Genomic DNA, 13,702 nt, shown 5'->3' on the forward strand with positions numbered 1-13,702 from the left:
GGTTATGAAGTGGAAGCCTATGGAATTCAAGGAGAAAGTGACGTAGGGGGGGACAAAACTGGCTCACTGACAGGAAAATGTAATGGAGGACTTGCCCCTGTCGACATCAACGAGGACGAAGTGGAAAGGGTCGAGAGCTTCAAGCTTTTCGGTGTCCAGATCACCAACAACCTGTCCTGGTCCCTCCATGCCGATGCCATAAGTACGAAAGCCCACCAAAGCCTCTACTTTCTCAGGAGACTAAGGAAATTTGGCATGTCAGCTTCGAATCTCACCAACTTTTACAGATGCATCACAGAAAGCATCCTTTCTGGTTGTATCACAGCTTGGTATGGCTCCTGCTCTGTCCAAGACCGCAAGAAACTACAAAGGGTCGTGAATGTAGCCAACATGCAAACCAGCCTCCCATCCATTGACTCTGTCGACACTTCTCGCTGCCTCGGCAAAGCAGCCAGCATAATTAAGGACCCCCATGCATCCCGGACATTCTCTCTTCCACCTTCTTCCGTCGGGAAAGAGATACAAAAGTCTGAGGTCACGTACCAACCGACTCAAGAACAGCTTCTTCCCTGCTGCTATCAGACTTTTGAATGGACCTACCATATATTAAGTTGACCTTTCTCTGCACCCTAGCTATGACAGTAACACTACATTCTACACCCTCTCCTTTCCTTCTTCCCTATGTACTCTATGAATGGCATGCTTTGCCTGTATAGCGCACAAGAAACAATACTTTTCACTGTATCCCAATACATGTGACAATAATAAATCAAATCTAATTCAAAGCATGTCAATGGATGATTTTCAGACTGCGGGATGGTGATCCTCAAGGGTCAGTTTGGGATCCATTAGTCTGATAAACAGGAGACACGGTGGCATTGTGATAATGTCACGGTGGTTAGCACTGAGCCAGGGACGCAGGTTCGATTCCGGCCTTGGGTGACTCTTTGTTCTCCCTGTGTCTGCGTGGATTTCCTCCGGGTGCTCTGGTTTCCTCCCACAGTCCAAAGATGTGCATGTTAGGTGGACTGTCTATGTTCATAGAACCCCCTACAGTACAGGAAGAGGCCATTCAGCCCATCGAGTCCGCATCAACCCCACCCAGACCCTATCCCTGTAACCCCACATATTTGCCCCGCTAATCGCTCGAACCTACGCAAACCGACACTGAGGGGCAATTTAGCATGGGCAATGCACCTAACCCCATCTTTAGACTGTGGGGGAAAACCGGAGCACCCGGGAGGAAACCCACGCAGACATGGGGAGAACGTGCAAACTCCACACAGACAGTGACCCAAGCTGGGAATCGAACCCAGTTCCTTGGCGCTGTAAGTCAGCAGTGCTAACCACTGTGCCACCCACCAATGCGTGAGGTCACGGGGATAGGGTGAGGGAGTGGGCTTAGGTAGACTGCTCTTTCGGAGGGTCGGTGCAGACTCATTCATCACGAGAGGCATTCTTTGGACAGTAAAGAACACCTTGTGCAGTTCAAGTCCTTTTTTAAAAAAAAATTAAAAAGTTAGGTGGGGTTCTATTTGCTATTTTTCATTCCCCTCTGATGTGTCCCAACTCTGGAAAATGTTTATCCAACTTTTGCCAATTCTTTTAACATGCCAAAATCTGATGTAACTATCTCTCCCCTTGTGGGAGAGTCTCAAACCAGAGGGCATAATCTCAGAGTGAGGGGTCGCCCATTTAAGACAGCGATGAGGAATTTCTTCTCTCAGAGGGAGTGAATCTGTGGAATTCTTTACCGCAGAGGCTGTGGCATTATGTCCAAAGCGGAGATAGACAGATTTTTAGTCAAGAAGGGAATCAAGGGTTATGGGAATACGGTGGGAAAGTGGAGTTGAGGATCATAGCAGGTCAATCATGATCTCATTGAACCATAGAAAATTACAACTCAGAAACCGGCCTTTTGGTCCTTCTTGTCTGTGCCGAACCATTTTATGCCTAGTCCCACTGACCTGCACTTGGACCATATCCCTCCACACCCCTCTCATCCATGAACCCGTCCAAGTTTTTCTTAAATGTTAAAAGTGCATTTACCACTTTATCCGGCAGCTCATTCCACACTCCCACCACTCTCTGCGTGAAGAAGCCCCCCACTAATATTCCCTTTAAACTTTTCTCCTTTCACCCTTAACCCATGCCCTCTGGTTTTTTTCTCCCCGAGCCTCAGCGGAAAAAGCCTGCTTGCATTCACTCTATCTATACCCATCATAATCTTATACACCTCTATCAAATCTCCCCTCGGATGGCAAAGCAGATTCGATGGGCCAACTGGCCTACTTCTGCTCCTAAGTCTTACCCAGCATTTGTCACAGATTGGTTTTTTTATTCATTCGTGGGACATGGGCGTCGCTGGGCCAGGATTTATTCCCCATCCCGAGTGACCCTTGAACTGAGAGCTTGCTCGGCCATTTCAGAGGCAGTTGAAAGTCAACCGCATTGCTGTGGCTCTGGAGTCACACGTAGGCCAGACCGTGTAAGGATGGCAGATTTCCTTCAATAAAGGGCATTAGTGAACCAGATGGGTTTTTCCAACAATGGTTTCATGGTCATCAGTAGATTCTTAATTCCAGATTTTTTAAAAATTGAATTCAAATTCCACCATCTGCCGTGATGGGATTCGAACCCGGGTCCCCAGAACATTAGCTGAGTTTCTGGATTAATAGTCTAGCGATAATACCACTCGGCCTTCTGAATAGTTGTCATCCTTCTGAATGTTCAGTCTCATCCTCCACTCTTTCTACCCCCTCATTGCACGGTGGCACAGTGGTTAGCACTGCTGCCTCACAGCGCCAGGGACTCGGGTTCGATTCCCGGCTTGGGTCACTGTCTATGTGGAGTCGACACCTTCTCCCCGTGTCTGCGTGGGTTTCCCCCGGGTGCTCCGGTTTCCTCCCACAGTCCGAAAGACGTGCCGGTTAGGTGCATTGACCATGCTAAATTCTCCCTCGTGAACCCGAACAGGTGCCGGAGTGTGGCGACTAGGGGATTTTCACAGTAACTTCATTGAAGTGTTAATGTAGTGTTAATGTAAAACTACTTGGTGACAAATAAATAAACTAAACTTTCATCAGAGAACACTTGCAAAGAAATAGTGAAATCTTTCAGTGACTTCCCCATTCTTAAACATAACCACATTTCAGTTTAAGTGCTGGATATCTTTCCTGTCAGTTTGATTAAGATTATTCATATGTTAGTCACAAGTAGGCAATGAAGTTATTGTGAAAATCCCCGAGTCACCACACTCCGATGCCTGTTCGGGTACACCGAGGGAGAATTTAGCACGGCCAATGCACCCAACCAGCACGTCTTTTGGATTGTGGGAGGAAACCGGAGCACCTGGAGGAAACCCATGCAGACATGGGGAGAACGCGCAGACTCCACACAGACAGTGACCCAAACAGGGAATCGAACCCGGGTCCTTGGTGCTGAGAGGCAGCGGTGCTAACCTAACCACTGTGCCACATTCAATTTCTATGATGAACCATCGCACCATTTGGCCTTAAGCCCACGACATCTATTTTCCCGGTTGTATTTTCTCTCTGAACTTGTTTGCCTTCGTTTTCCACTTTTTCCTTTCTTTAATCTTTCTCTTCACAGACCGGCGTCACTTTATCCATTCAAACAGAGATAAAACCAAAAGAGAAAATGCTGGAAAATCTCAGCAGGTCCGGCAGCATCTGTAAGGGGAGAAAAGAGCTGACGTTTCGAGTCCAGATGACCCTTTGTCAAAGCGTCGAAGATAAATCTTGCAGAGAGCGTTGAAATTCTGACCAGAGACAACCAAACTGAAACATTGGTTTCGCTTCTCTCTCTGCAGATGTTTGAGTGCTTGTCCCTTCCCTGCACGGTGGGTAACAGATTCGGCTGTTATTAAAGTGGTTCGTTTTCGATGAAAAAAAGCTCAAACTTCTTTTAAAGTCACTTTCCCCAAAGTGGAGGAGATCACGTGTAAAACAGCAACCGGTTCAATCACTTGGCAAAGCAAAAAGGCATTGCCAAGTACGAAGACTAGCTTCTTCTTAGGCTGCGCCTCGGGTTTGAGTACGACTTACTTCCACACTAAAAAGGAGTTCTCTGGTGATTGAAGAGTCCAATGCGTGACCTACAGTCTCTGTCACAGACGGACAGGCGGTGGTCGGAGTAGCAGGTGGGTGGGGGTGCCAAGGTTACCACGTGCCCCCTGGCGCTGTGAGGCAGCGGTGATAACCACTGTCAGATTTCGCGGAGGCGATGCTGGTGGTACTTCTCCAGGGTTTTGAGGTGCCTGCAGTACGCAGTCCACGTCTCTGAGCCACAGAGGAGGACGGGTATCACTACTGCCCTGTGAGCTTGGTGCTGGATCTGAAGTTCTGGCCTTCAAACACTCTCTTCCTCAGGTGATCGAAAGCACACTGAAGGCTAGTAACTGCTCAGGTGAATAAGCCAGCCCACATTGCTGGCAGATAATTTAAAAAATATTCAGTGAGGGAACGTCACTTGTGGGAAATGAAACTCATTTAACTTTCTCAAACTCAAGGTTGTTCTCACTGCCATTCACAAATACGAGAGTGGACCACTTAGGGCAGCGCAGCAGCATAGTGGTTTGCACTGCTGCCTCACAGCGCCAAGGGACCCGGGTTCAATTCCCACTTCAGGTGACTGTGTGGAGTTTGCATCTTCTCCCCGTGTCTGCGTGGGTTTCCTCCGGGTGCCCCAGTTTCCTCCCACAGTCCAAAGATGTGCAGGTGAAGTGGATTGACCATGCTAAATTGACTCTTAGTGTCCCAAGATGTGTAGAGTCATAAAGGTTTACAGCATGGAAACAGGCACAGTGGTTCGCACTGCTGCCTCACAGCTCCAGGGACCGGGGTTCGATTTCCGGCTTGGGTCACTGTCTGTGTGGAGTTTGCATGTTCTCCCTGTGTCTGAGTGGGTTTCCTCCGGGTGCTCCGGTTTCCTCCCACGCTCCAAAGGTGTGCGGGTTAGGTTGATTGGCCATGCTAAATTGCCCCTTAGTATCCCAGGATGTGCAGGTTAGAGGGATTAGGGGAGTAACTTTGTGTGGTTAGGGCCTGGGGTGGGATTGTGGTTGGTGCAGACTCGATGGGCTGAATGGCCTCCTTCTGCACTATAGGGTTTCTATGATTTCTATGAACATGTCCATGCCGGCCTTTTTTTTTTAACCACTAAGCTAGTCCCAATTACCCGCGTTTGGCCCATATCCCTCCACACCCATATAACTGTCTAAATGGTTTTTAAAAGACAAATTTGTTCCTGCTTCTATTACTGCCTCTGGTAGCTCGTTCCAGACACTCACCACCCTCTGTGTGAAAACATTCCCCCTCTGGACCCTTTTGTATCTCTCCCCTCTCACCTTAAACTTTTGCCCTCTCGTTTTAGACTCCCCTAGGTTAGGGGGATTAGCTGTGGTAAATGTGTGCTGTTACTGAGATAGGGCAAGGGTGTGGGACTGGCTAAGATGCCCTTTTGATGGGCCAAACGGCCTGCTTCTACACTGTAGAGACTCTGTGGATAGTAAAGCCCACTTTACTCCAGCCAGACGACTAGATTAAATTTCACATGTCCTATTTGTCAGACAGTAAGCAAACTGGGGACTACTTTCTTTGTCTCCATTTCCACATATTTCTGCCTTCCGAGGTCTATTCTGGACTGGTTCCAAATATTACACGTGTTGTACTCTGTGAAGCAAGGTGGTCTTGTGGCACAGTAGGTAGCATCTCTGCCTCCGAGTTAGAAGCTTAGGGTCCCAGCCCTTGACAGCCACAAGACCATAAGACATAGGAGCAGAATTAGGCCATTCGGCCCATTGAGTCTGCTCCGCCATTCAATCATGGCTGATACTTTTCTCATCCTCATTCTCCTGCCTTTTCTCCACAACCCCTGATCCCCTTATAAATCAAGAATCTATCTATCTGTCTTAAAGACACTCGATGACCTGGCCTCCACAGCCTTCTGCGGCAAAGAGTTCCACAGATTCACCACTCTCTGGCTGAAGAAATTCCTCCTCATCTCTGTTTAAAGGATCGTCCCTTTAGCCTGAGGTTGTGCCCTCTGGTTCTAGTTTTTACGACTCGTGGAAACATCCTCTCCACGTCCACTCTATCCAGGCCTCGCAGTATCCTGTAAGTTTCAGTAAGGTCCCCCCCTCATCCTTCTAAGCTCCAACGAGTACAGACCCAGAGTCCTCAACCGTTCCTCAGTCAGAGAAGGTGCACTTATTACACGGCCGACCTGAAAGATCCTTCCAACGCACACCAGTGACAGGGGCTAAGAGCGGGAGAGACTCCTGGTCAGCAACGCTTGATGTGGAGTGGCGTTCCTCAAGGAAATAGCCCCTGGCGACATCTTCCCAGAAAAAACTACGGAAACAGAGATCGGAATTTTACCGGCCCACCCGCCACAGGAATCGGGAGTGGGCCAGGGGCGGACAACTGGAAGGTCCGCTGATCTGGGCTGGGATTTTACGGTTTTGGGACGAACGAGGCCGGAAAAACCCGCCCATTCTATCTTGGGCACCACTCAGTGTGGGAAGAGAAACAAGAATGACTACGAAGCTGCAATGGATCTATTCAGATGTATTATTTTTTAAAACAATCCTGACAACTTTACTTCACTGGGGCTAAGCCTGGGCCTTTCTGTGCAGTGTCCACATTACCACACGCTTGCTGCATTCTGCCCTAAAACTCAGCAGCTCTCTGCCATTATATTTCTAATTTGCTTTTGGCTTCGAGTCATTTACAGCACGCTTTTAGGTGTCACTAACTTGCTGGTTTAAAAGTCCATCAGTGGCTTCCAACAGTACATTGCATACAGTACTGGAACACTTACTGAAGTAGAACTCTCAAACCATCCAACAGTATTCAAGAACACTAAAGTGAAACACTGACTACTGATTTGGAGTGCTGGGGCAGGAGGTACACAGTGGTCACAGAACAAAGGAACACATGGATTTAAAAAAAAGAATATTGCATGGACTGGTTAGGCCGACAGGCCTATTTCCGTGCTGCACTGCTCTACAACTCTATTTTCATGGCATGTGGGCATTGCTGCAAGGCACTGGTTTGTTACCCATTCCTAATTGCTACAACAAAGTGGCTTCTGAGGCCACTTCAGAGGGCAGTTAAGAGTTTTAGTTTTAATTAATTTATTAGTGTCACAAGTAGACTTACATTAACTACACTGCAATGAGGTTACTGTCACAGAATCCCGACAGTGCAGAAAGAGCCATTCAGCCCATCGAGGCTGCACCGACTCTCTGACTCAGTTTCTTACCCCAGTTCTATCCCCATAACCCCACACATTTAGCATGGCCAAACCATCCAACCTGCCCATCTTTGGACACTAGGGGGCAATTTGGCCTGGCCCATCCATCTAACCTTCCATATCTTTGGACACCAAGGGATAATTTAGAATGACCAATCCATCTAAACCGCACACCTCTGGAGTGTGGGAGGGGAATTTCACAGTAACTTGACTGCAATGTGACTCTATTTGTGACTAATAAAGCTTAAAAAAATCTAGAACCGGAGGAAACCCATGCAGACACGGGGAGAAGGCACAGATTCCACACAGACCTGTCTACCCGAGGCTGGAATTGAACCCGGGTCCCTGACGCTGTGAGGCAGCAGTGCCAGCCACTATGCCACCGTGCCACCCACAAGCACTGTACTACCATTCTCACTCACGCACTGTCTCAAGGGGCAGTTGGAGCTCTCTCTCCCCCCACGAGCATTGGAGGCTGAGATCACTGAGTATTCTCAAGGCCGAGTTTGGACAGGTTTTTGATCAACATCGCAGTTAAGGGTTATCAGGGTGGTGAAGGGCAGCAAAGTAGAGTCAAAGTGGAGTCAAGGCCCCAATCACATCAGCCATGATCTTCCCGAATGGCGGAGTACACTCCATATCCCGGATGGCCTACTCTCCCTTCCATTTTTTAACAATCTTATGAACCACAGGACGGAGAGATACTTGAGCAGGATCTCCCAACGAAAAGGGAAAACTCATGGGAGTTTTCATTCCCCCGCTCCGGGCAAGTCACAAAGCCGCGATGCACTTTGCTTAAAAAAAAAATCCAACGACAGCTCACGACATGAACACCTGGACCGAGGCGTTTGCCGAGTGCGGCACCGGGATAACTATCCCAATCGCGGAAGCAGCAATCACAGGCCAGGTTTACACTCAGGCCCCGGGGGAAATCCCGGATTGGCTCGTCACAATCTTCAAGCCTTCGCAGCCACTCCCTGACAAACTATTTGAACTGCTGCCGATTGAGAAAGGCTACAAGCCCGCAGGAGGGAAAGATAGTGATAATTAAATCGCCCAAAAACACACAGTTAAAACCACACAGGCCGCACAGCCCTGATAGAGAGGGGAAGAAATTAAACTTTGGTGAGGAGGGGGCAGGAAGGAGGGAAAGTGAGGGAAGGTGGGATAAATAATTTGCAATGGGTGGGAAGGAAGGTGGTGCGTGTGGGAGGTAAGACAGGATGAACACAATTTGTAGTAATAGCAACACCGTACAGCAGAGAAATGGTGGGAAGCACTTCTATACACTAAAGGGCGTAGAGTCATAGGGCGGGATTTTATGGCACCGCTCGGGTATGATCGTAAAATCCCGCCCGAGGCCAACGGAGATGTCCGTTCTGTTGCGGTAGTGTTTCGGCCACAGAGTCATAGAGTACAGAAAAGGACCTTCGGCCCAATCGAGTCTGCACTGACAATAACTACCACTAAAGTCACGCTAACCAGAACTTGTTGAGCAGCGCAGTGGTTAGCACTGCTGCCTCACAGCGCCAGGGACCCGGGTTTCGACTCCCGGCTTGGGTCTGTGCGAAGTCTGCACATTCTTCCCGTGTCTGCGTGGGTTTCCTCCGGGTGCTCCGGTTTTCTCCCACAGTCCGAAAGACGTGCTGGTTAGGGTGCCATTGGCCGTGCTAAATTCTCCCGAACAGGCACCGGAGTGTGGGGGAATTTCACAGTAACTTCATTGCAGTGTTGATGCAAGCCTAGTTGTGACACTAATAAATAAACTTTAACTTGTCCCATATCCTTGCCCTCTTTTTAGGTCAAACCAAATAAACAAACTCAGATTAAGTCAGGACAAAGTAAAAGGGGCAGCTCCCCAAAAAGGAGGGGGAACAGCCCGAACAGAAATCAAAGCACAAAGGAAACTTAAAAACATCAATTTCGTTATGATGTTTCAAACACTCATCCAAATACTTTTTAAAAGGTTATAAGGTTTCTGGACTCCACTACCTTCCCAGGTAGTGCATAGAGAACAGATCAGTGGCTAGCACTGCTGCTTCACAGTGCCAGGGACTGGGTGGGTGACGCTAATAAATAAAATAAATAGAGGTTTGGAACTCCGGCAGTGGTAGTTGCCAGATCATTTCCTATCTTTGAATCTGTGATAGATAAGGAAGAAAAATTCTGTTCAGCAAAGGTATTAAGGGATATTTGGCCAAAAGGACAAACAAGTATGTGGAGTTAGGCCACAGATCAGCCCAGGATCTCATTGAATGGCCCATTGGGGAGGTTAGGACCTAGTGGTATTATCGCGGGACTATTAATCCAGAAACTCAGCGAATGTCCTGGGGACCCGGGTTCGAATCCCACCACAGCAGTTGGGAGAATTTCAATTTTTTTAAAAAAAATCTGGAATTAAGAATCTACAGATGACCATAAAACCATTGTTGACTGTTCTGAATCCCATCTAGTTCACTAATGCCCTTTAGAGTTAAAATGTCTAATACTCGGGAGCACGCACTGAAGGTGAGAGGGAGAAAATTCAAAGGAGATATGAGGGGCAGTTTTTTTGTTAAAACACAGAGCGGTAGGTGTCTGGAACGCGCTGCCAGGGATTGTGGTGGAGACAGATACGATAGGGGCGTTTAAGGGGCTTTTAGATAAGCACATGAATCTGCAAGGAATAGAGAGATATGGACCAAGGACAGGCAGCAGGGATTCGTTTAATTTGGCGTCATGTTGGGCACGACATTGTGGGCCGAAGAGCCTGTACTGTTCTATGGAAGGAAATCTGCCATCCTCGCCTGGTCTGGCCTACATGTGACTCCAGAGCCACAGCAATGTGTTTAACTCTCAGCTGCCCTCTGAAATGGCTCATTAAGCCACTCGATTGTGTCAGTAGTTCAAGATGGCAGCTCACCACCACCTCCTCAAGGGCAATCAGGGATGGGCAATGAATGCTGGCCTAGCCAGCGACACCCATGTCCCACAAATGGGTAAACGAAAAAGAGCAAGCAATTGCACCCCTTCCAAAGAAAACGCACAACTATTTAACATGCAAATAATAATTCATTCAGCTTGCAACACACTGCCAAGATGTACAAGGAGCTCTCAGCAACAGGCAGCAGTGCTTCGTAGAATCATCACAGAATCCCTACAGTGCAGAAGGAGGCCATTTGGCCCATTGAGCAATCCCACCCAGGCCCTAACCCCATAACGCCGTGTATTTACCCATGCTGGTTAGGGTGCATTGGTCAGGCTAAATTCTCCCTCAGTGGACCCGAACAGGAGCCGGAGTGTGGCGACTGGGGGATTTTCACAGTAACTTCATTGCGGTGTTAATGTAAGCCTATTTGTGACACGAATAAATAACCTAGGGTTGCACTATTACTTGGTTGCACTATTTCCTGGGGGAGGGGGTGCATTATTTCCTGGGGGGGGGGGGGGGGGGTGCACTATTTCCTGGGGGGGGGGGTGCACTATTTCCTGGGGGGGGGGTGCACTATTTCCTGGGGGGGGGGGTGCACTATTTCCTGGGGGGGGGGGTGCACTATTTCCTGGGGGGGGGGTGCACTATTTCCTGGGGGGGGGTGGGTGCACTATTTCCTGGTGGGTGGGTGGGTGCTCTATTTCCTGGGGGGGGGGGTGGGTGCACTATTTCCTGGGGGGGGGGGGGTGGGTGCACTATTTCCTGGGGGGGGGGGGGTGGGTGCACTATTTCCTGGGGGGGGGGGGGGGTGGGTGCACTATTTCCTGGGGGGGGGGGTGGGTGCACTATTTCCTGGGGGGGGGGGTGCACTATTTCCTGGGGGGGGGGTGGGTGCACTATTTCCTGGGGGGGGGGGTGGGTGCACTATTTCCTGGGGGGGGGGGGTGGGTGCACTATTTCCTGGGGGGGGGGGGGGTGGGTGCACTATTTCCTGGGGGGGGGGGTGCACTATTTCCTGGGGGGGGGGGGGGTGGGTGCACTATTTCCTGGGGGGGGGGGTGGGTGCACTATTTCCTGGGGGGGGGGGGGGGTGCACTACTTCCTGGGGGGGGGGGGGGGGTGGGTGCACTATTTCCTGGGGGGGGGGGGGTGGGTGCACTATTTCCTGGGGGGGGGGGGGGTGGGTGCACTATTTCCTGGGGGGGGGGGTTGGTGCACTATTTCCTGGGGGGGGGGGGGGGGGGGTGGGTGCACTATGTCCTGGGGGGGGGGGGGGTGCACTATTTCCTGGGGGGGGGGGGGTGTGGGTGCACTATTTCCTGGGGGGGGGGGTGGGTGCACTATTTCCTGGGGGGGGGGGGGGGGGTGGGTGCACTATTTCCTGGGGGGGGGGGGGTGCACTATTTCCTGGGGGGGGGGTTTGGGTGCACTATTTCCTGGGGGGGGGGTTTGGGTGCACTATTTCCTGGGGGGGGGGTTTGGGTGCACTATTTCCTGGGGGGGGTTTGGGTGCACTATTTCCTGGGGGGGGGGGGTGTGGGTGCACTATTTCCTGGGGGGGGGGGGGGGTGGGTGCACTATTTCCTGGGGGGGGGGGGGTGGGTGCACTATTTCCTGGGGGGGGGGGGTGGGTGCACTATTTCCTGGGGGGGGGGGTGGGTGCACTATTTCCTGGGGGGGGGGGTGCACTATTTCCTGGGGGGGGGGGTGGGTGCACTATTTCCTGCGGGGGGGGGGGGGGGGTGCACTATTTCCTGCGGGGGGGGGGGGGGGTGCACTATTTCCTGCGGGGGGGGGGGGGTGCACTATTTCCTCCGGGGGGGGGGGGGGGGGTGGGTGCACTATTTCCTGGGGGGGGGGTGGGTGCACTATTTCCTGGGGGGGGGGGGGGGGGGGGGGGTGGGTGCACTATTTCCTGGGGGGGCGGTGGGTGCACTATTTCCTGGGGGGGGGGTGCACTATTTCCCCCGGGGGAGGGGGTGGGTGCACTATTTCCTGGGGGGGGGGGGGTGGGTGGGTGCACTATTTCCTGCGGGGGGGGGGGTGGGTGCACTATTTCCTGGGGGGGGGGGTGCACTATTTCCTGGGGGGGGGGTGGGTGCACTATTTCCTGGGGGGGGGGGTGTGGGTGCACTATTTCCTGCGGGGGGGGTGGGTGCACTATTTCCTGGGGGGGGGGTGGGTGCACTATTTCCTGGGGGGGGGTGGGTGCACTATTTCCTGGGGGGGGGGTGGGTGCACTATTTCCTGGGGGGGGGGGTGGGTGCACTATTTCCTGGGGGGGGGGGGGGGGGTGGGTGCACTATTTCCTGGGGGGGGGTGCACTATTTCCTGGGGGGGGGGGGGTTGGGTGCACTATTTCCTGGGGGGGTGGGTGTGTGGGTACAGTATTTCCTGGGGGGGTGGGTGTGTGGGTGCACTATCTCCACCCCTCCTCCCTTTCTGCCGCCACTGCTCCAATTGCTGGGATTCCCTCCTGGTCATTGCAGTGTGGCCTCCCTCCCCGCGCGCGCCCAGTGCTGGGCCAGGTGTCTGGCTGGCTCCTGGGGGGAGGGGGTTTCCCCGCTCCGAGATGTGGCCCGCGCGCCCCACGGGGATTCCCCCCCTCTCCTCCTCGCGCCGGGGATTCCCCCGCTCCGGGCCACGTTCCAATTGCAGCCCGATACTCACAATTGCAACATCCACTCGCCGCTCAGGATCAGGGTCCAGTTGCTGTCTCCCAGTTGCTCCACCGTTACTGCTGCTGCTGCTGCCTCCCCCTCGCTGCGGGCCGAACCAGCCTGCAACAGCAGCAGCAGAAGCAAACTGCAAAGCGCCATCTTTTTTTAAAAATTGCTTTGACAAATTGCAACCACTCCCCAAAACAAAACAATAAAAATTTGCAAACCAGCAGGAGGGGATTCGAATTTCAAACCCACTTCCCTCTGCAAAAGCACACACAGACTTCTGGTCCTGGCAGCTAAGCAAGCAGTCCTAAGTGGGCGAGGTCAGAGTGCCACTGAGTGGGTGGAGAGAGAGAGAGGTGGGGTGACCCCGCCTTCAAATCTATTGCTGCAGCCCTTAAGTCTCCAAGTGCAAGTTTTGAATTTATAGAATCTCTACAGTGCAGAAAAAGGCCATTTCTCCCATCAAGTCCAAACTGACAACAATCCTACCCAGGCCTTATCCCTGTAACCCCACATATTTACCCCACTATTCGCTCTAACCTACGTATCCTGGGACAATTTTAGCATGGCCAATGCACCCTAACCAGCACGTCGTTTGAACTGTGGGAGGAAACCGGAGCACCCGGAGGAAACCCACACAGACACGGGGAGAACGTGCAAACTCCACACAGTGCTGCCCTATGCAATTCTTCAAATGCAAGTTTTGAATCGTGCCTTCTCTCAATCAATATACCATAAGATGAAGGCCATTCTGCCCATCGAGTCTGCTCCACCATTCAATCATGGCTGATAGGCTTCTCAACCCCATTCTCCCACCTTTTCCCTGTACCCTTTGATCCCCTTCCCA

The 13,702-nt window shown here is 51.6% G+C and overlaps 1 protein-coding gene across 1 annotated transcript in view; it reads right to left on the bottom strand.

Annotated features, from left to right (window-relative positions):
* The window catches only part of tmx4 (thioredoxin-related transmembrane protein 4), a 55,741-nt gene extending 42,578 nt beyond the window's left edge, over positions 1–13,163 (bottom strand). Inside the window, exon 1 of the mRNA XM_078230361.1 lies at positions 12,860–13,163. Within this exon, the coding sequence (XP_078086487.1) occupies positions 12,860–13,008 (149 nt within the window). The 5' untranslated portion in view covers positions 13,009–13,163. The remainder of the gene's footprint in view (positions 1–12,859) is intronic.
* Positions 13,164–13,702: the final 539 nt, after the last annotated feature.

Source organism: Mustelus asterias, chromosome 15, assembly GCF_964213995.1.
Source record: "Mustelus asterias chromosome 15, sMusAst1.hap1.1, whole genome shotgun sequence".
NCBI classification, from domain to species: Eukaryota; Metazoa; Chordata; class Chondrichthyes; order Carcharhiniformes; family Triakidae; genus Mustelus; species Mustelus asterias.